The following is a 23,285-nucleotide window of genomic DNA, read 5'->3' as shown; positions in this document are numbered from 1 at the left end:
ATGAATCCTTTTGATCATTTCCAATTTGGTAGCTGGAACCTAGCATACACCCCATAACATCAGCAATGCCACTACCAAAAACACACACAAAAGGAAACAAAATGTTTAGAGTAAACTGTTTATGCAGAGATAGTATATTAAAAGCTTTCGATTGCACTTCAATTAAATGGCTATGTTGCACCCTTATGATCCGGGCTAGGTCATTTCTCCCTCCTCTGTTCCACAGACCCAGGAGCTGAAGGCCCACCTGCCCTGCCTTCACATGTGTCTCTACTGAGAAAAGAATGCAACATTTACTCAAATAAATGCCCACTCTATTCCTAGAGATGAATAAACTCAGGGACAGAGGAGGCTGGCAGATATTTCACACAGCCTCATGTTCCCTACAGCCCAGCCTCCTGGGAGGCTGAGTCCTGGAGGCAGAGGGTGTATGGTTGGAGAAAACAGGGAGAATGGGATAGGCTGCTTTTCAGGGTCTCTGGAGGTCACCCAGGCTAAAGGGCTAGTGGTACAAGGCCAGTGATGTAGACGGGACATTCTCATAGCTTTCTGTAGCATCTTCATGGGCCCAGCCTCTACAGCTGGCCTGACCTGCAGAGTCATCTGGATGTGTCTTCTTTACCTCTGAATAGATGACTGTGGGTCCCTGGCGAGAAAAGATACAAACAGTAAATGTCTAACTATAGGTAAGAAAGAGCAGAAGGGAAAGAAAGCCAGAAAATATGACCCACCTTATGCTTCCAATGCAACCTTGGTGAATTTGCTGTTGGATGGGTGGTGAAAAAAAAAGAGTCTTAAACTGTGGTGATATATTCCAACTTACAACCTACCCACAATGTGTTTCAAGCCAATCTTTCCTCTGTTGACTCATCTCTTGACTGTCTCCTCTGCTGAATTCTTCCAAGCCCTCACAGACAAAGAGTTACCTCCTCTGCATACATACACTCACAAGCCTTTCCCTTGCTCACCAAATGCCCAGAATGACTTTCCTGATGATTTCCTTATTTCTCCACTGCCATCACAACTCCAGCAATCTCCCCACCCCCTAGTCCAGGGTGTCCCTGACTATACTGATCATCTGGAAGAAGGTGGCAAATATGATTCACTTCATTTTGCATAGGGAAATTGGAGGTGGCCAGAGATGGGGTTGGGATTCTAAGGCCACAGAACAATTTCCAAGGAAGCCAATTGCAGTAGAGCATAAAGAAAATTCAATATATGTGTCTGTTCCATCTTTCCAAGGGGTTCTTTGGATATTTCTCATTTGTTTATTCGGTCAATATGCATTCATGGAACAAGGGCTTTCTATTAAGCATTGGTAAGTCTTAAAGAGACAGAAATGACACAAATTCAGTCCATATGATCAAGAAACTTATAGTTTTTACGGGGAGGAATGGACATGGAAACAAAAAGACAAAAATTACTATGGGCACCAAAATAGACAAACATTGAACTATGCTGTGTAACTATGAAAGGGCAATCAGTTCCTCCCAGGTTGGGACATAAAGAGGGCTGGTAGGAGTCACTCCAAGTCTCACAGTGGTGCCTGAACTGTGGCTTGAAATGTGAGCAAGGGTCAGCAAGTAGACTAAAGGCAAGGACATTACTGGACAAATAAGAAGCATGAACACCAAAGCATGAAAGAGCCCAGTATGATCAGGAGAAATGCCACGAGTTCAGATGACTCTTTGATCAAAGATTCCTTGTTGATCTGATAACACACTGTCACCTCACCTCTACTTGTCTGGAAGATGTCTTACCTAAATGTTCTTTTGTATGCTGGATGCTCCCGACCAGGGTATAAACCAAGTCTCTATCTCCAGGATTCACTGTGAGAGAATTGATACTTCCTAAGGCTCAGAGGGCTCCCTGGAGCCCTCTGAGCCATACTGAACAAATGAGAAATGAGAAATATCCAAATGAACAAATGAGAAATATCCAAATGAGAAATATCCTAGAGTAAGGATATAAGGCAGATCTTAGAGCAAGGCCAGAGTTCAGAGGGAGGAAAGGGTCATGCTTTAGAGTAGAGAGTCATTGTGGGCAGTTAATCTATGAAATGATGGGATCAGTTGTATATCCCACAGAGATCATGCTGGAAACAGATTGTTGGGAGGTTGGAGGAGAACAAGATTTAAAAAAGAGACTAGTTAAGAGAATTATGATTGTCTGCACATTAGATTATGTGAAGTTTAATTCAGCAGTCATGTTCATTCATTCAAAAAATATTTCAGGGGCCCTATAGTTTTTCAAGCATTGCACTAGATGCTATTGATACATTAGTGTAACAATTATACTTGTCTTCAAAGAGTTTGTGCAGTGGCAGTGTAGACAGGTAAGAGGGAATGGATATGATTATATGATTGGCAAGACAAGAGAAGCAGGAAATTTCTTTCATTTTGGACTCATGTTGGAGATGACTCTTTGATCAAAGATTCCTTGTTGATCTGATAACACACTGTCACCTCACCTCTACTTGTCCGGAAGATGTCTTACCTAAATGTTCTTTTGTATGCTGGATGCTCCCGACCAGGGTATAAACCAAGTCTCTATCTCCAGGATTCACTGTGAGAGAATTGATCATAGCCTGCTGTAGTCAAGAGCCCACAGTCTAGACCCTTCTTCCCAGCCACCAAGTTCTATCCCCAACATAGTGACAGGAATGCCATTTTTAAATTTACTGTGACTAGGATATAGACTGTGGCTCAATCTCTCCTCCCTCCCTGGCTCATCCCTGGAGCCCTCTGAGCCTTAGGAAGTCCTCACCATTGCTGTACACTGGCTGCAGCTCCATTAGGGCTGGTGGCTCAAAGTGAGTGGACTCTTGGGTCTCTGTGCCAAAAGACCTGGACAAGAAAGGTTCCTGACAATCATTGGGACTGTAATTGTGGCAGATGGGGAGAGAGACAAGGGAGATAAGTATTTGTAGATTTTACAGAGTCTCAGGGAAAGTAATACTGTTGAAGAGCCCAGCATAGTTCACGTAAAAATATCACAGTTGCTTACTCTAAGTCTGTATGGCTCTTTTGAGAAAATGTCAAAAGGGGTGTGACACAATATGAAGCTCAAGGCAGCATTAAAGAGAAGGCTGGCTAAAGCAAGGTCAGAGAGCAAAAACTACACAGTCCCAAGATCGCTTTGATAGAGCAAACACTTGTATCTGTTGAATTTTATATTATTATTAAAAATCTAAATGCTTCAACACTGTTACACAAAGACTTCTGCATTCTCACAGAATTTGACTTTTGTCTTTTGTAAAAGGTCCCTTTCAATTTTCTATCTCATATTACAATAACCTACCTCTCCTGTAAGATACCATGAAGGTGCTTCATGAAAAGCGTTGTGATTTTTTCCCTCAATTTCATTTCCTTCTGCCAATAATTTTGTGAATTAAACATTGCCAGCATTCAATAATCATTTCCTGAATGAGTGTGTGAGTGGAGAAATGAGCAATAAGGCAATGAATGAATTGATGTCATTAAGATGTCAGTGACGTCTCTACTGCAGTACATCTAAGGAGGTAGATAAATTAACATAGATAGCAAATAACATGAATTCTGTGTATAAGTAGACATAAGTGAGTATTATTCACAAATGTGATCAAAAGGTGCCTTCTTAATCACATTTTGAGATTTGATAAGAATTTGAAAATGTTAATAGGACATCCAGTCAAAAAAATTTTAATGTACATATTCCATGTTCCTATCTTGTAGGTATAAACAAATCATGAAAAAGTTGGCAGCACAAGAAGCAGAGACCTCACCTAGCTGTCCCAGTGGCAGAAATTCCTCCTGAAAAACAAACAAAAGAACATTGATGGTAAGTGAGCTGTGTGAATAATGAACTCTGTGTTAGAATGTCCCTTCCTAGAAATCAGATTCATTCTAGATCTCAGTCATGGAGAATCTTAGAGAACATCCAGCTCCACCCACCAGCATCCCCCTGTGTCAGGTTATAGATAAGGAAGGTGGAGTCTTGAAAAACATCTGCACAGAATCACACTTATTCTGAATCGCTATTCAATCAATAATAGCAGCATGAACTCTAAATAGCTCTGACCAAGTAGCAGAAGAGAGGCAACTAAATGTTTCCTTCTGGGTCAAATGCTTCCCTTACTCCCACTTCTCTATCCTGACTGCAGCCCTATGAGGAGAGACAAGGAGACTGAGGCTTCAAGAGGGGATAAAATTGACACAGAATTCTTAAACAAGCATGAATCAGTAGGACCACCATAATAAGCTTGCACCTCTCTTTATCTGTGACCCTTACAAATCCATTCCAACATTGGGTGCATATTGTTTTGTCCATACCTCTTCTTTCCTTCTCTTTCACCTGGCTAATTCCAGCTTGCCTTTCCTCCTCAAGAGCTTTCCCTGATACCAACAGGCTGGATTAAGTGTCCTATCTCCATGCAGATAGAACCCTGCAATATTAAAACTACTATTGCATTATAATTATCTATTTCTATGTTTTGTCTAACTCTCTCCTTCACGAAATGGTGTATAACTTGAGGCTTCAAACTTTGCCTTAGTTATTTTGTATTCCCAGTGCCTAAAATGTTGAAAATATTCAATATATATTTGTTAAATAACTGAGCAAATTAAAGTATGTATTTTGAGGACTAAAAGAATGACAAATTGACAATTTCACAAAAGGCGATTACGTGTAAATCTAAAGAGGAAGACTACTCCATCAGCTTTGAAAATATGAAGGTTTTCCATCATTACTAAAATATTGAAATCTTTCTATCCTGCTTCAATACAAACCTCCTCCCAGTTTCCCATCCCTGTCATTCTCCTATTTATCTGTGACTCCACATCTCTTTCACCGGGCTTAGAGAACACAAATTATTGCCCAAAGTAAACATACTCATCCTCACCTCCCATGAAAACTGACTGATTGATGCCTGCAAATCCTGTCTTCAGGAACCAGGTGTCCTGAGTTAAACTAGACGTATGTGAGCGTGATCCTGGCCTGTATCTCTCTCCCCAGAGCAACTGCAATCTACATAATTCAACAACCTCCTTTGTGGGCAGGTTAGCTAAGTCCCAGGATGCATCTGAGACTTAGTCTATATCTTCAATTGTAAAAGAAAAAAACAGACCCAGAAAGTGGCTATTTATAATACAAGCTAATATTCACTGAAGATATATGATCCAGGCACTGGGCTAAGCAGTTTACATAGACTGGCTCATAGCACCTAGAAGGTAGATACTATTATTATGACCATTATATAGCTGAGGAAGCTGGGGTCAGAAGAATTTAATTTACTTGTCAAATATCAAGTATTTGGCAAGTTACATTACTGGAATTTTAATCCATGCAGCTAATTATAGAGTCAATAAATTTATCACTCCCTTTGGTAACTTGTATGATACACTCAGGCTTAAATAACAAAACTCTTCACTTTTAGGAAAATATGGAAGAGCCGAGCTCCTCCCTGAAAAGTCTGGGCAATAATGAGAACAAAGACTTTGCTATAAGGGAAGTACAGTAGGCAAGATTTTGAGATGAGAAAGGCAGAGAGGATCTGATTGGTGGACTGTCAGAATTACTTAGCTGAGTTTGCTATTTAAAACGACACGTCTCTTAGATCTGAGGATAGAACTTCATGGGCTCCTGCCCTCATGGATCACATAAAATGATGGTTAGCAATCTTTCCTTCCCTGGTGTTGTGTTGCCTGAGCAATATGTTTTTTGAACATTATCAACTTTAACATTGATGTTCTAATGTCTGCACTGCTAATATGTTGCTGATTAATAAATGACATTCCAGATAAGCAAAGAGATGTAAAAGTAATTTTGAAAGTAGGAGGTAAGAACAGCCTTCTGCAAGTCATCAAGATGTAATGAAGAGAATATGGAGTCAGGGGTTAGGGAGACTCAAGGTAAGCCCTAACTCTGATTCTTATTAGATATGTGAATTTGGAAAAGTTATTTAACTTCCACAAACCTCTATTTTTTCATCTATAATATGGTGATAATAATAATGGTTGAACTGCACTGAAATGTACTTACTGAACAATTGGGAGAATTAGACAAATCATAAAGTTGCATGTAATAGACTCTAAATAAATGATAGATTTTATGATGAGTACTATTGGGGTTTGTGCTTTTATTCTCTTCACATATTTTTTTAAAAATCATATACACACATAATTTAATATGTAATGTTATTTAAGAAAATACTAAGAAGCTTTAAAATATCAATCACAAAATGTCAGTGCCAGTTTTCATAAAAAGAAACAGAAGGAGGGAAGCTCATTGATTGACATGAAAAGAGGGGTAAGAAGACAATGCTTGAAGAGCATCATTAAGAAAGATATGTAAGCTTTTTCATTAAACTGAGATCCAGATGTATTATTTATTTGTTTGTTTATTTTCTTAATTTTCAGTATGAGCCCTGGGAATGGGAGAACAGAAAGAAGCATTTAGCCTGACGGAAAAGGAGATGTCATGTTACATCACACAGAGAGAAAGACAGAAAGTAAAGGATTAGTAATTCCAAAATATAAAGTCTTGAACCCATACAAGCACCCAAAGCACTGAGTAAAACAGTCTGCACGTTCAAAGATTCCTGATGCATGAAAAAACATTCAGAGAGAAAAAGAAGAAGTCACAAAAGGACAAAGACAAGAATGATAGTAGATTGCTCGTCAGAAGTAATGCACACAAGAAGACAATAGAGCAACATCTTTAAAACACTGAAAGAAAAAATATTTTCAACCTAGAATTCTATGTCAGTAAAAATATCTTTCACAAATGAATGCAAAATAAAGACTTTTACAGGCTTATAAAAGCTGAAATAATTCATCAACTGCAGACCCATACTACAAGAAATGTTAAAAGAAATCTTTTGGGCGGAAAGGAAATCATACCTAATGAAAGTGTGGCTATACAAAAAGGAGTGAAGGACATTGGAAGTGATAACCATTTGAGTAAATATAAAAGATTTTTAAATTATGTTTAAATCTCTTTAAAAGATAACTGTTTGGAAAAATAATAACTATGTAGCTTGGAGAGGAGAAGTAGAGGCCACTATAGTAATATTCCTATGCTATATGAGAAGTGATATCATATCACTTGAAAATAGACTGTGATGTTAGGTATGTATACTATAAACCCTAAAACAATCACTAAAACAACCAAACGAAGAGTTATATGGCTAAAAAGCCAACAAACTAAATAAAATGGAATCATAAAAAATATTCAGTTGATCCAAAAAGGGTAGGAAAAATAGGAAAACAAAGAACAGCTGGGACAAATAAAAAACAAATAGCAAAATAATAGGCTTAAATCTAAGCCTGTCAAAAATCACGTTAGTAAATGGTCTAAATGCCTTAGTTAAAAGGTAGAGACTGTCATCTTGGATAAAAAATCAAGAATTAACTATATGCTCTCCATAAAAAGAGGCACTAAATATAGGGGCTCAAATAGGTTAAAGTAAAAAGATGAATAAAGAAATATGATGATAACACTAATTACATTAATACAGTAATATCAAAGAATATTTCAGAATAAATGATACTACCAGAGATAAAAATGTTCTTACATAAGGATAAAGTGACAATTTCATCAAAAACACATAACAATTATAAACATTTACTCATGTAATAATAGAGTTTCAAATTATATGAAGCAAAACCTGATATAATTGCAAGAAGAAATGAACAAATGTACAATTATACTTGAAGATTTCAATACTACTCTCTCAAGAATTGATAGATCAAGTAGACAGAAAATCAGTTAGGACACACAAGACTTCAACAACACTATCAACCCAGTTCACCAACAGACCCCCTACTATAAGAAATGGTAAAAGAAGGCCTTCAGGAAGAAAGAAAATGATAGCAGGTGGAAATACAAACATATACAAAGAAATGAAGAATGCAAGAAGCAGTAAGTAAGTGGGTGTTGCCTTGACATCAATTCAGAGAAAGGCATGTCAAGAAAAAGAAGCTACCAACAGATATAGACAGATGAACATAGATGCAAACATTCTTAACAAAATTTTAGCAAATCAAAGCCAACAATCATGACCAAGGGAGGTTGGCCCCAGAAATGCAAGGTGGGTTCAACATTCAAAACTAAAAGTCCATAGCAACAGACTAGAAAAGAAAATCATATGATCATCTCAATTGTTTTCACATAATCTCAATTATGTAGAAAAAAGATTTGACAAGTATTTTTTCCTATAAAAACTCTCAGCAAATAACAAATAGTGGGGACTTCTTGAGCCTAATAAGGAGCATCTACAAGAAAATCCAGAGCTAATATCATACTTAATGATGAGAGAGAAAATACTTTCCCCCTTAGATCAGGAACAAGACAAAGATGTGTGCTCTTACAACTTCTATTCAACATTGTATAGGAGGTTCTAGCCAGTGCATTCAGGCAAGAAAAAGAAATAAAAAGAATCCAGTTTGGAAAAGAAGGAGTAAAACTCTTTATTCACAGATGGCATGAGCACCTATAGAGAAAATCTGACAAAATCTACAAAACAGATACTAGAACTAACAAGTGTGTTTAGCAAGGTTGCAGGATAGAAGACCAATATGCAATAATCAATTTTATTTCTGTATACTAGAAACAAACAATCAGAAATTAAAATTTTAATTCTAAGCATTCTTTATTAATTTTATCCAAATTTCACTGCATTTGACAGGTATTCTAATACATCTCATAATTTATGGTTTACACCTATGGCTATTGTCTTTTTGCTGTTGTTACAAACAGAGGACTTTATTTTTCATTCTTTTTGTTTTTAGTAAGCTTTGGACTGGAGGTGCAACAATAAATATTTAACTTTCTAATTTTAATTTGAAGCAAAACTCTGACACCTGATTCGAATCTCAAACATGTGAAGTAACAACTTCATTAAGAAATATATTCTACCTTTTTGTCACAGTTGCCTACAGAATGGCAGTAAGTAGAACTGAGAGTCTATTACTTGGAGGGAAAAATTGACCTTTATCAGATGCACCACACAAGTCCAAAGTATTATGGCAAGGGCATAAGTCACAACATCCAAGGGTATCTACCCACCTGATTTCTTCTGGGTCCTGAACTTGCACACCAGAGCAGCAGTAGCAGCAAGGCCAAGGATACTTAGCAGCCCCAAGATGACTCCCACAGTGACAGGGGTTATTTTGCTCCTGGAAGGCACTAAGTGGAGAGACCCATACTTGAGTTCCAGTAGAAAATATTTCTGATCTAGGCAAAGACCATGTGGGTGAGGGTTAGATATCTATCAGGACAGATTTCTGCCTGGTTCTGATTTCTCCATTTGAATTATCTCTGACATAATTTGTAAATTTCAAAATAATGGCACATGGAGGGTGATTGGCAGCATCTAAGATTAAAATTTATTTCCTTTTCTTCTCCTCCATGAAATCAGTACCGATCTCCAGAAGCCCCAAGCCTTGGTGTCATTTTCAAGAACTCTTTGACATTGGTAGAATTTGTACAATCTGTTGGAGAAATATTTTATCAACATAACTATAACCTATAGCCCAGGTACCACCAACCCACCTGTGAAGTTGAGCATCACCACCTCGCTGCATTGGATCCCCAGGCCATTGTCAGCCCCACAGGAGTAGTTCCCAGAAGGCTGTGCCATCAGAGAGAGGTTGAAGGATGCTCCTCCTCCAAAGGGGGCCAAGCTTTTCCCCAGGGTGACATTGTCATGATAAAACCAGTACAGGATTGGGGGAGAGCCTCTTTGGGCCTCACAGCGAAGCTCCAACACATCTCCCACCACAGGCTGGGTGCCAGCAGGGTTGAGAGTGAGGACAGGACGAGACACTGGAACTGAGGGAGGAAACATAGTTCACCGGAAGTTTTAGTTCAGTATGTATACAGGATAACTTAATAAAGGAAATATCCAGCATGTTTATTAGTAGGAACATGGACCCAGGATTCAGGAAAACCTGAGTTTGAATCCTGTCTCTGCTTTTTATTAGCCCTATAACCTTCATGTTTTAAAACTTTTTAATCTCAGGGACCAGCCCCGTGGCCGAGTGGTGAATTTCCCACCCTCCGCTTCAGTGGCCTGTGGTTCACCGGTTCAGATCCTGGGTGCAGACCTAGCACCACTTATCGAGACATGCATAGGTGGTGTCCCACATAGAGTAACTAGAAGAACCTACAGCTAGGATATACAACTACGTCCTGGGGGTTTTTAGGGAGAAAAAAAAGAGAAGAGGAAGACTGGCAGTAGACGTTAGCTCAAGGCTAATCTTCCTAAAAAAAACACAAAAACTTTTTAATCTCAGAAAATTACAGGCCAATATAGCTGATGAACTTAGATGCAAAAATCCTCAACAAAATATCAGCAAACCAAACATAGCAATGCATTAAAAGGATCATGCACGATGATCAAGTGGGATTTATTCCAGGGAGGTAAGAATGGTTCAACATCCACATATCAACCAATGTGATACACCACATTAAAAAAATGAGGAATAAGAATCACATAATCATCTCAATAGATGCAGAGAAAGTAGTTGACAAGATCCAACATCCACTTATGATAAAAACTCTGATTAAAATGTGTATAGAAGGAAAGTACCTCAACATAATAAAGGCCATATATGACAAACCCACAGCCAACCTCATAATTAATGGTGAAAAACTGAAAGCCATCCCTCTGATAATGGGAACAAGACAAGTGTGCCCACTTTTGCCACTCCTATTCAACATAGTACTGGAGGTTTTGACCAGAGAAATTAGGCAGGAAAGAGAAATAAAAGGAATACAGAAAGGAAGAAATCAAACTCTGTTTCCAGATGACATGATTCTATATATAGAAAACCCTAAAGAATCCATTGGAGGACTATTAGAAATAGTCAACAACTACAGCAATGTTGCAGGGTACAAAATAACTTTTAAAAAATCTGTTGCATTTCTATACACTGATAATGAACTAGCAGAAAGAGAAATGAAGAATACAATTCCATTTACAATCACAACAAAAAGAATAAAATATCTAGGAATAGACTTAACCAAAGAGATGAAAGACGTGTACACTGAAAACTACAAGACATTATTGAAAGAAATTGAGAGAGACATAAAGAAATGGAAAGAGCTTCTATGCTCATGGGTTGTAAGAATAAATATAGTTAAAATGTCCATACTACCTAAAGGAATCTACAGATTCAATGCAATCCCAATCGGAATCCCAATGACATTCTTCACAGATATAGAACAAAGAATCCTAAAATTTATATGGAAAAACAAAAGACCCTCAATAGCCAAAGCAATCTAGAAAAGAAAGAATAAAACTGGAGGCATCACAATCCCTGACTTCAAAATATACTACAAAGCTATAGTAGTCAAAACAGCAAGGTACTGACACAACAACAGACACACGGATCAATGGAACAGAATTGAAAGCCCAGAAATAAAACCAGAAATCTATGGACAGTTTATCTTAGACGAAGAAGCCAAGAACATACAGTGGAGGGAAGAAAGTCTCTTCAATAAACGGTGTTGGGAAAACTGGACAGCCACATGAAAAAGAATAAAAGTGGAACATTATCTTGCACCATACACAAAAATCAACTCAAAATGGATTAAAGACTTGAATGTAAGATATCAAACCATAATACTCCTAGAAGTAAATAAAGGCAGTATACTATTTGACATTGGTTTTAGCAGCATCTTTTCAAATACCATGTCTACTCAGGCAAGGTAAACAATGGAAAAAATTAAATGGGACTACGTAAGACTAAAGAGTTTCTGCAAGGCAAAGGAAACCATGAACAAAACAAAAAGACAATCCACCAACTGGGAGAAATATTTGCAAATCACTTATCTAGCAAGAGATTGACCTCCAAAATATATAAAGAACTCATACAACTTAACAACGAAAAAGCAGACAACCTGATCAAAAAATGGGCAGAGGAAGGGCTGGCCCCGTGGCCGAGCGGTTAAGTTCGCGCGCTGGGCTGCAGGCGGCGCATTGTTTCGTTGGTTCGAATCCTGGGCGCGGACATGACACTGCTCGTCAAACCACGCTGAGGCAGCGTCCCACATGCCACAACTAGAAGGACCCACAACAAAGAATATACAACTATGTACCGGGGGGCTTTGGGGAGAAAAAGGAAAAAATAAAATCTTTAAAAAAAAAAAAATGGGCAGAGGATATGAACCGACATTTTTCCAAAGAAGATGCACAGATAGCCAACAGACACCTGAAACGATGTTCAGGATCACTAATTATTAGGGAAATGCTAATCAAAACTACAATGAGATATCACCTTACACTGGTCAGAATGGCTATAATTACCAAGACAAAAAGTAACAAATGTTGGAGAGGATGTGGAGAAAAGGGAACCCTTGTATCCCCCGGTGGAAATGCAAAGTGGTACAGCCACCATAGAAAACAGTGTGGACATTTCTCAAAAAATTAAAAATAGAAATACCACACCATCCACCTATCCCACTACTGGGTATTAATCCAAAGAACTTGAAATCAGTGATCCAAATAAATTTATGCACCCCTATGTTCATTACAGCATTATTTACAACAGCCAAGATGTGGAAGCAACCCAAGAGCCCTTCTACAGCTGAATGGATAAAGAAGATATGGTATATATAAGCAATGGAATGCTACTTGACCATAAATAAAGACAAAATTGTCCCATTTGCAACAACATGGATGGAACTTGAGGGTATGATGTTAAGCAAAATAAGCCTGACAGAGAAAAACAAGTGCTGCATGATTTCACTCACATGTGGAAGATAAAAAATACATGGATAAAGAGAACAGATTAGTGGTTACCAGAGGAGAAGGGGTTTGGGGGATGGGAAAAAGGGATAAAGGGGAACATACGTATGGTGATTGACAAAAATTAAACTACTGGGGTGAGCACAATGAAGTCTATTCAGAAATTGATAAATAAAAATATATACCTGAAATTACACAATGTTATAAACTATTATGATCTCAATAAAATTACTGGGAAAAACAATCTCTTTAATCTCTCCAAGTCTCAGTTTACTCCTTTGTAAAATTGAGCTAATATTGATTATATCTCAAGCTATTAGTGAAAACGATTATGTATGTAAAGTGCTCAATAAATGTTAGCTATTACCATTGATAGAAATAATAACTAAAATCAAGGTTCATTTCTGAATATTGCTGACTCCTGAGTGTTAGCTTTAAACCTATACTTCCACATCTATCTAAAGTAAGATCTTAATTACTCTCTATCTAATTAGCTTACTTTATTTCTCTTCATGGCATTTAGCACTAACATCTATCTATGTATCTATCTCTCTCTCTCTTTCATCTATCTATCATTGCTGTATATCTGATTCTCCCAATAGAATGTAAATTTCATAAAGATGTGAACTTGTCTGTTCATTGTTGTATTTCCAGCTGCTGGAATTTGCCTGGCCTGCAATAGCTCCTCAACAATTGGTGATTGTACAGATGACCAAATTGATCCAGATTGGCATAAAAATATCCAGATACAGCAATATCAACAATGATTTCCATTTTAATTGATGATTATAGGAATAGGACAGCCAGGGAGAATAAAATCATTATGTTTTTTATTAACATAGGGAATTATTAATAAATATTGTGGAATGTGAACTGTAAGATTGTTGGTTCTGCTAAGTTGTGAGGAAACCTGGATAAGCCAATCTGTGTGCAGTGCTTTAGATATCAGCTGTGTGTGTCGTTGGCAAGAGAAGGTTGGTAAGGATCTTAAGCTCTGCTTTGTGTCAGAGGTTGACTCAAAGGGAGGTAAGGGAATCATTCTTTGAATGGGAATCAGTCAATTTGAAAATGCGCCATCTGCTGGCTGCAAAACGGATGGCACCAGCCACCTCATCAGTGTGGAAATGCCAAGTTCAGCTTTTGGAAGTGTAGGCTTCCTGCTAAATCTAAACAGATGGCTTGAGTTTGGCCCTTCTGTACATCCTTTGCCATATAAAGTGACCTTGGTCAAATGTTATGGGCCTCAGGGGTAAGTCTTTATATGTACTTTGTGCATCCCAGTGTGCTTTTTCACCCATGTCATGGCCTCGTATTTTCTTTTATCTCTCTGGCTTCAAAAGAGGAAAAATTAAAAAAAAAGAGGGTAGAAAAAGAGCACCAGCCCTTTAGACTCTTTGGAAGTCACTTCAGTTGGAGGATTAGGGGTTTGCAACAGAGGAAAGAGGTACAAAAACTAGCCGTAGCTGCCTGCATCTCTATACCTCTGTGATCAGAAGCAGCAATTGGGCTCAGAGCACAGATTCCCTAATATTTGGAGGACAGGGTCCTTTTTGCCCACTCCAGCTCCTCACAAGCTGTGTGCAAGCTACTCCAGGAACACATACACAGCTGTCTGCCACAGGGCTGAGGGTGGGAGTCGGGTAGCTGCTACTGTGCTAAGAGCTGAAATTGATGAAAATTAACTGGAGTTTGCTGACCAAGCCTTCCTCTGTGAGTTGCAAGCTTCCAGTAAACTCTAGAATCCCAAAATAATTACCTCAGACAGATCTTGCTAGTGCAATTCTAGGTAAGAAGGCAGATTCCTGGTGCTTCCTACTCTGCCATCTTCCCAGAATCCTCTCAGCCTCCTCTTTCTCTAGGCTTCTGTAAGCCTGGAGCAGTGATTCTCAGCTTCTTCCGTTACATTTCTCCCTCCAGGGTTCACCAAACTTCTGGTTCTACATGCACATCCCAATAAAGTCGGAGAATTTTAGTGCTGAAAGAGACCATGGTTATCACCAAGTTCAGTGGTCTCCACGATGGGGTGCAAGACAACCCAGTGGGGTGTGAGAAGAAAATATGAGAATGTTTGAGTATTGTAACTTGAAAGTAAGCAATAAATCCAGCTTTGCCAATAGTCACATTGGCACTCTTACTCAGGCCACGTGTCACAGCCTGTGCTGAGATCGGGAAGGGAATTCTTGTGAAGGCAGAGGGGTCCCTATTGCTTGGAGGAGTTGACAGCAGGGCCTTCAATTGTTTGTTCGTTGTCAGCATATGGGAACATATTACGCATTGAGCTGTCTACTGGAGTATTTTTACAGATTATTTTACTTAGAGTCTTTAAAATGCTTTGTAATGATAATGGGTAATAACTACAACATCTTTTTGTACCACCTGGGAGTTTTTCAATTATTTGGCGGCAAAGTTCTAAAAAGAGGAGGTAAATATAAATATTACCCATGTATTTTTCTCTGAAGAATGATCATTATTTTATTTTTGGTGTTTTTACTTATTTATTTTCTTTGTTGATCAGTGACTCAATAGTTTAATATTTAGTCTGACACTAAAAAAAGACATTTAACAGTTCTTGTATTACTAAAGATTTCTAAATAAACTAATGTGATAGAGGTAATATTTTGTAAAATAGCTGTTCCAAAGTAATTACACTTCTATGTTGTTTTATTATCAGCAAATGTCAATATGTCAACTTCAAATAATCATATCTACACATTTAAAAATGTATGGAAACAGCATATTGCAACCAGTCTATACTTCTTTCAAAGCTTGAACTCATCTGTAATAAATTTAAATATGCAACACTTTCTACTTATTTTACAAGAATAACTCACTGACACCAATAAAAATGGAAATGCATTAGGCAAATTTCAGTGAAAATCTAGGCATAATTAGTGCATTGGACTGAAAAATGGGTATCATAGACGCTTTGTTTCCACTTGTATCTGGATATCGTGGCCAGACACCTTTTACGTAAAAGAAGACACTGAAACCAATTGGAATAACCCAAACTCACAGCCAGGCATCAAATAACTGTACCACAAAGAGTCACACAAGACTTTCAAAATAAAAAAAATCATATTCAGTTACTATTTTAATCAAAGATTCTAAGAATATTTTAAAATATTGTTTATTTCATCCTTATTTAATTTATATTTCTGTGTTTAATAGTGTGTATATTAAGTTAGTACAGTAGAACATGGATGTAACTAATAAAAAGTATTTAGGAAACATGTTCAACATGTTTGACTGAAAGTGGTGTGGGAACAGGAATGTTTGTTCCTCCATGATTTACTTGAATCAATTACTTCATAAGTGAGGAAACTGAGGACAGACTAGTAAGGAGACTTGTTCACGGTCACATAAATAGATACTTTCTTGTTCAAGACTGGAATCCCAGTGTCAGCACACTATCTGGCTCTCCCAGGCTCTGGAACCTCCTCAAATCGTAACCCAAGCTTGGACCATAGGAAGAGTCATTATTAACCTAGATACCATAAGTATTCCAATAGTTTGGAATAGTTGGAGAACAAGAAGCCATGGCAAAATCCAGAGAATGTAAGGGTTTGAGGCACTGGGAGTCACCGCCACATCTCTTAATCCTGCCACCTCCTCCTAAGTCTCAGTGCTTCTCCTCACCTTCCAAATGCTGGGTACTTTGGAATGATCATGGCATGGACTAGGGGTCTCTCCTAAATAGATGGGCACATCACTAATTGCCAACATATGCTGGAAGTGGGAAATAAAGATGCCTTGATAGCTCTGGTGAAGAAAAATTTTGTTTGGAGATACCGAGAACATCATATTCAATGATATCCTAACATTTGAAGAGTCAGAAGGCATGTAGCGAAAGTGAGAAGGCCAGACAGGTCATCAGTGTGAAGGCCAAGAGAAAGCTCTGCTGCTCTGATAGCTGTGGGTGTCCACAAGGAGAGACACTTTGTCTAGTAATCCAGAGAGCCAAGTAGGAATTTAGATTGGAGGGGAGCAGAGGAAGAAAACCTTGGCAAGGGTCAGTTGGGTCATTTGTTCGTGGACAAAGGAATTTAGATATAAAGCTTTCTATATGACGTTCCTTCATCAGAAATTGCTAAACCATCATATATCTGGTATTTTGGAAAGTCTTTTTGCCTCTACTAGAAGACTATGTGGAATATATGGCTTTCATGACAGAGGAAATAAAGGAATTGCCTAAGTTACTGAATGTATAGCCAGAGGGAAGAATCCCAGAACCTTCAGGTGGAGGCAGAAAACGTGGGGAGTCTTCTGGGACATCACACCAGTAAATAGCCCAAAGGGTCTCTGTTTGTGAGAAGACATTGTGTGTTCTTGCCTGCAACTGCTATGGACATATCCTACTTACCTGTGACGTTGAGTGTCACTCTGTCACTATGCTGGGCTCCCAGGCCATTGTCAGCCTCACAGGAGTAGTTTCCAGAATGGTCTGCAGTCAGAGAGAGGTCGAAGGATGCTGCTCTTCCAGAGGGGGCTGAGCTGCTTCCCAGGGTGGCATCTTCATGATAAAACTGGTACAATATTGGAGGAGAGCCTCTCCAGGCCTCACAACGAAGCTCCACCACATCCCCTACCACAGCCTGGGCCCTGGGAGCCCTGATGGTGAGGACAGGGCGAGACACTGGAACTGAGAGAGAAAAAAGAGCTGTCAGAGAAGGACTCTGAAGCTGTGACAGGTTCAGAACTCCATTCGAGGAGGCTAAAAATAGATATATCCCTTGTGTCATGAGGAGCAATCCTGGAAAATTTTGTCTTCATCACTACTAAGTCCTCTCCACAGAAAGTAAGGTGTCTTCAACTTATTTTGCCCTCTTTGCCATTCCTTGGTTAGCTTTTAAATCATCACACCTCTATACCTTTGCTATCTTTAGAAGATCCTTACTGCTGACAGAACCTATACCCTGGCTTGCAAACCAAGGCTGAGTAAAAGGAATAGGAACTTACTTCTCACTGTGACGGTAATCAGTGTACTGAGGATGGGGCCATGAATGTTGTCAGCTGCACAGTAGTATCTCCCAGCATCACTCTCCTTCACAGTGGGTATCTGGAACTCTGCTGACAGGGAACGCTGGGTCTTTCTTCCCAAAATTCTTATTGTGCCTTCTCTGTGCCAGGAGAACGTGATAGTCCCTGTCCCCCTGGCTACTGAGCAGGTAAGGACCAGATTGTCTCCTTCAATCAGCTTCCCTCCAGGGGGCTGGATTTCTAGATTCACATCAGACACAGGGACTCCTGGGAGGACAAAAGATGACACATGAGGGTCTTGATGGCAGGGACTTCAAGATCAAGGAGAAGGTTTGTGCTGCCGTGATTAAGCCAATAGCAGCAGGTGCAATAGACAGGGATCCAAAATAGGAAATAGGAAGAAGTGTATATATTATTATAAAGGGAGCAACACCCTTCCTCTCCCACTCAACAATTCCCATTCTTAAGTAATGTGGGTACCAAGCCCTTAATCTTGAACCTAATGTTGACTGCAGTCACATTTTATTGATGTTTATCTCTGAGGAATTAAATACACTAATGGATCACAAAATAAGAGAGAACGCCAAGAATTGCTTCTCTCCTGAAGTGACTTTACTCACAATCCAAACCCCTCTCCTATCTTTAGGAGACTCTTTAAGACTCTTCTCCAGTATCACCTCTATCTTCTCACATTCTTTTCTGACTATTCCAGTTTGTGTTTATCTTCCAGTTTTCTGATTATTTTGGAGCCAGTCTAGGTCAGCACATGGAAGCACCTGAGGGACCTCTAAAGACAGCATGTGGTCTTCTGTGCTTCTAGTTATCTGTTGACTCATGAGAGAACAGATCTTGTGTGTCTTTATAGCCCCCAGGAGGTTAGGTACCCAGTAAGTGATCAATAATTACTATTACCTGACTTAGATAGAAGAGAATATTCTAGGGAGATTAGTCTAATGTTGGACCTAAAGAGAGAAGGATACCAAGATAGCTGGAAGCACCTCTCTATTATGTTCACCATCCCAGGGAGCAGAACATATCATTGTTCTGTTCTCCTCTCCCCCATCTCTGACTCTGAAAGAGCCACAGACACTCACTGTGTACATGTATCTGGGATTTCAAGCTTCTCTTCATGACACTGTGAGTCACTGTCTTTGCCTGGCACCAGTAAGACCTTGAGTCCTCACTCCATATGGCAGGGATCTGGAGTTCTGAGGAGCTTCTCCAGTCTGATCCCAGGGCCTGGTCTCCACTGAAGAAACAGAATTGAAGCTGAGTGTCTGACTTCTGTGGAGGGAGCCAGGTCTCACATTTCAGGGTCACTGGGCTCCCCTCTATGGGCTGGGAGGGGCTGGCTGTCAGCACAGGAGGTGGAAACAACTCTAGAGAGAAGAACAAATACAATTTCCAGAGCAGTGAGGCTCACAGTGCCTATGGCAATGCACTTGTGTTGTCAGCACCAGCTGTCAGGAGATAGGAACCCATGCAGATGGAACCACTTCTCATTGTCCTCCCATGGCTGGGCCAAGAGAGGCTTTTCATGAAATCCCCACTGATGAGCACCCTCCCTCCATCCCCATGCACTTTTTCCTTGCCAAGCCCTGTTACCCACAGGAGTGCAGCCATTACCTTGAACTTGGATCCTTAGAGCTTTTGAACTTTCTTTCCACATTCCAAAAAGTCCTTCCACATAAGTAGTACAATGATATTTGCTATTGTTGGTAGAGGCTGAATTTAGTCTGATGAAGCCTGAGTCATAAGTAACAGCAAATTTTTCTCCATCTTTGTAATAAATTTTTTTAGTAATATCCTCTTCTTTCCACCCCTGGCATCTCAGATATACATCATCTCCTTCAAAAACAGGGAGAGAAGCCTGGAGGATCAGCCAATCTGCAAAGAATGGAGGAACACAATCAATTTATCCTTGCTGCTTCTTTCTTTGAGCTCTCATTACTGCCCATGAGGAAAGAGCTACACTTCTGTGCACACTTGCAAATGTCCTCCATCAATATTTCCATGTGGTCCCAATGCCCAAGTCTCCCTTGTCCTAGATTAGTGAACTAATCCCAGGATACGTCCTTAAGAAGTTCTCATACATATTGTTAAAATAGGAGTTTTATTCTGTACCTTTCTTCAGACCTGGGTCCCTTTTTCCCTGGCAACTTCTGGGCTACTGACACTTCTCTGGATGGAGAAGATGGAAAGGCAGCATCCTGCTGCTGGCCTATCTAATTATTTTCTGGGGTCAGTACTTCCAGTGTTCTCATGCCTTATGGGCTCTCTATGTTAACCCAGCCCTCCGACATACTGCCCAGTGGCTTTCAGAAACTCTTCCTTTCTTTTCTTACCAGATAAAAATTCCACATGCACAGGGTCACTGAGGGAAGATCCTGGGGTCTTGCATTTGTAATATCCAGAATTTCTTATTTGGAGCTTTCCCGATTTTTTTTTCAACAAAATGTCATCATAATACCAAGATATGCCTCCCTGGGCTGGAGAATGGGAATCCTCGCATGTGAGAGTTACTGTCTTTCCTTTGAAGTTTGTGGACCAGGGAGGAGTGAGGCGAATAAAAGCTTTTGGAGCTAATTCTGAACAGGAAACAGAAAGATGAAGGCACGTGAAGGTGATTGAGAGGTAGGTAGTGCACAGGGGAGGGCCTGACCTGCAGCTGGGAGTTTTCTTGGGCTAATTCCTATTAGGACCTGGGTTAGAAATGGAACAGAAACAATCTGGGGAAATGCCTAGGACAGAATCTGTTCTCCTTCTTTCTTTTCCTGGCCTGAATGTGGGCAGGTGGGTGTCATAGGGGATAGCTCTCAGATCCCTGGTATGGGCTCAGAAAAGCTCAGGAGGTGTGACTTATAGTTGGGCAAACACTGTGAGGGCCTCCAAAGGTGGGCTGATTCTGAAATGAGATTGACTTGTATATTCTTGTCAAGGTAAAGGTGAGCCTGGGATACGTATACCTCAGAGGCAGCTTCCAGAGTTTGAAAAACCACTTCCTTCTTGGTTGCTAATGTTTAATGAACAAGCTGGAGTTTTAAAAAAAATTATTTTCATTACTTTCAAATCTTGCTAAATTTATAGTGAGATCTATAGGGAAGGCAACTTTTTTCTACTTTCCATCTAAGTTGGACACAATCAATAACTGAAGAATACAACGAATTTGAATGAAGGGCAGGAGGATGCTTGAGAAACCATACATGCAAATCATATTTCTGTATTGAATTGCAACTCACCAATGTGACCAGAAGTGGAAGCAAGAGAGTGACATGTGCTCCCTTTGGAGATGTATACAGATTTGGCTGTAGTATTTTCTCTGTGGATGGGAGCTACTTCTAGGTCCTTTGACAGTGGTCCTAGCTTGGCCATACAGAGGGAGGGGGCTGAGGGCATAGCGGAGCTCAGATCTGAGGTTCTCTCAACATCAGCCTCCTGCCTCTGCCCTTCCCTCTATGGAAGCTTCCTTCCTCTCTACACTGAGGTATCCTGATAAAGGGGAAAGAACTGAAGATTGGGAAATCAAAGGAGAGTCTGCTTACTCACCATATCATCAGGCATGACCCCTAGTAGAAACACCACTGATGTTAGCCCATCCCTGCAGCTCTCATTTGTGGAGACAGGCTATGCTGGCAAAGAGGACCAATGCCCAGAGACCAGGAGGAATAAAGAGAAGGGAAAACTGACCTGATTGTTCTCTTCCAGGAGCTGTGAGGGTGCCAAGGTTTAAAGATTAGCACAGAGCAATGTTTTTCAAACAATTTCAGTTACATGCTCTTTGAGAAATTTTCCAACAACCCAGCCACAATCACTTCAGTTTTTCCTTCCAGTTTTCTCCCCCAATTCTATACCACCCATAGCCTACAAACAGACAAATAAAAATATCATAATTTATGTTATAAACATGAATGAATGTATCCACAACCCTGGCTCATCTCTTTGCTGTTGCATACTTCATTCTCTCCCTCTCTTTTCTAGCCTGAACTAGCAGTGCAGAGGCAGAAAAGGGCTTCAAGACTGGTTTATCCTCCCCCTCATTCTTTGGATGTTTTTCCTCATTTTTCAATCTCTGGTGAAATATTGGCTTAAAATCTCAGGGAGGGTTCAGGTTTCTCAACAGGTCTTCCTTTACGTGCCTGAGTTTGGAAGAAATTTTTATCTGAGGGACTTAGAGCTATGGTTTGGCAGAAAGAAAAATCCAAGTTTCCTATGAGATGAAGAAGAAATGGGTGAAAAACCCAGGGTGACATTCCTGACTTGCTCTGCTACTTGTATTCAGAGCCTTTGTTTTTCCTGGTGATAAATACATAGCAAGCAATAAGATACATTGGAGTATATGAGGAAGCCATTTGGTGTAAAACTAATTCGTTCTGATCTTGTTTTTCCAAAAAGGGCTGATGTGGCCATTGAACGTGCATTGTATATCTATTTTAAGTATTTACTATGTCCAAAGATAAGAACAATGCCCTTTAAGATAGAGATGTAACTTCCCCCACATTGACATTGCCTAAAGGATAAGCATCTCTTCCTATAATAGGAATTGATTGCTGGCCGGCTGCGTTCATCTTATGACCACCCAGCTCAAGACCACAGACCTGCTACCTACTGTGTTCATCAATTGCTGTGTGAATTGCTGTGCCAGCAAAGCAATAGCATAATTATTGTAAAGGAATATTCCAATCATATGTGATACATGCTCTTTGATGGTATATAACCACTCTGTCAACTCCCACTTCTTTGGAGTGCTCCACTCCTTCATAAAAAGACTCTCCCAGGCTATATCAGCCTCTGGTCTGGCTCATAATAAACTCAGCCCAATTTTGATTTATAGACTGGTTATGGATTATTTTAGTCGACACTGGGAACCCAGCTCTGCTCATTTTCATTCTTCTGCTGTCTGTCTCTGAACTCTAAGTGGAAGTGGACACAGAAGATCCTTGGTTTTTCCCCTGGCTGACATTAGAAACTGAGGCCCCTGTCCCAGTCCAATCATCTACTCACCCAGGATGAGCAGCAGCAGCCACAGAAGCATGGGGACCTGGCCCTTGCTGAGGGCAGGGAAAGTCTGTCTCATGAAAATCCAGCGTATCTTCCATCCACGCAGGAGGACAGGAGGGTGGCATTCAGATGAGTTCTGCAATAATTATAAAAGGGGAAGTGAAGAATCATGTCTTGCCATGGGTTCTAAAAATATTAACATGGCTATTTCCTAAATTCTGTTTGTATTTCAACCCTGGCAGCTGTGTATTTTTAGATATTGGTGATCATCTTCCAATAGTTCAAGTCTCTCAGGAGAAATGTCAAAAGCTGTGCCTGGGTTGTCTGAAAATGCTGAGTTGAGGATTTGCTAATATTCAAATAACAATTTTCTTCATTTTTCAAATGGAAAGCCCCTTTATTACCATGAATTCACATAGCGTTCGGTTCCCCATGAGGTTCCTAATATAGACACATCTGGTGTGTGTGTGTATTTTGTGATGTGAATCATACAAAATCAAACTGTCAAAGCAGATGCAACAGCCTATTTGACATTTGCATAAGCTGGCATGAAGCTGCTAAAGAGGAAAGTAATAGAAAA

General features: G+C 39.7%; 1 protein-coding gene across 10 annotated transcripts; it reads right to left on the bottom strand.

Annotated features, from left to right (window-relative positions):
* Positions 1–102: 102 nt before the first annotated feature.
* Positions 103–23,032, bottom strand: LOC103559224 (Fc receptor-like protein 3). 10 transcript variants are annotated; one of them, XM_070608466.1, is made up of 15 exons: positions 22,709–23,032; positions 21,395–21,415; positions 20,053–20,295; positions 19,334–19,594; positions 18,802–19,086; positions 17,687–17,974; positions 17,091–17,369; positions 9,532–9,810; positions 9,046–9,165; positions 3,764–3,791; positions 2,767–2,846; positions 2,497–2,565; positions 1,761–1,829; positions 732–763; positions 103–646 (listed from the first exon to the last, which is right to left on the bottom strand). In XM_070608466.1, the coding sequence occupies exons 1-15, from the start codon at positions 22,779–22,781 to the stop codon at positions 503–505; spliced, it is 2,271 nt and encodes a 756-aa protein (XP_070464567.1). In that variant the 5' UTR covers positions 22,782–23,032; the 3' UTR covers positions 103–502. The 10 variants fall into 10 exon arrangements, with proteins under 10 accessions (XP_070464567.1, XP_070464572.1, XP_070464565.1 ...); XM_070608471.1 differs by having other exon boundaries at positions 21,254–21,415; positions 22,709–23,031; XM_070608464.1 differs by having other exon boundaries at positions 2,767–2,879; positions 22,709–23,031.
* Positions 23,033–23,285: the final 253 nt, after the last annotated feature.

This window comes from Equus przewalskii, unplaced genomic scaffold, assembly GCF_037783145.1.
Source record: "Equus przewalskii isolate Varuska unplaced genomic scaffold, EquPr2 ChrUn-7, whole genome shotgun sequence".
NCBI classification, from domain to species: domain Eukaryota; kingdom Metazoa; phylum Chordata; class Mammalia; order Perissodactyla; family Equidae; genus Equus; species Equus przewalskii.
Note: the sequence above shows the minus strand (reverse complement) of the source record. Positions and strands in the feature narration are given on the sequence as shown.

What these genes read in the sequence shown, in the direction of transcription:
- LOC103559224 (XM_070608461.1), bottom strand. Translation starts at nt 22,781, where the DNA reads ATGAGACAGACTTTCCCTGCCCTCAGCAAGGGCCAGGTCCCCATGCTT. An exon ending in GATTACCGTCACAGTGAGAA is followed by an intron (nt 17,370 to 17,686) that starts GTAAGTTCCTAT and finishes TTTCTCTCTCAG; the next exon opens with TTCCAGTGTCTCGCCCTGTC. An exon ending in GCATACAAAAGAACATTTAG is followed by an intron (nt 1,830 to 2,496) that starts GTAAGACATCTT and finishes ATTCTCTCACAG; the next exon opens with TGAATCCTGGAGATAGAGAC.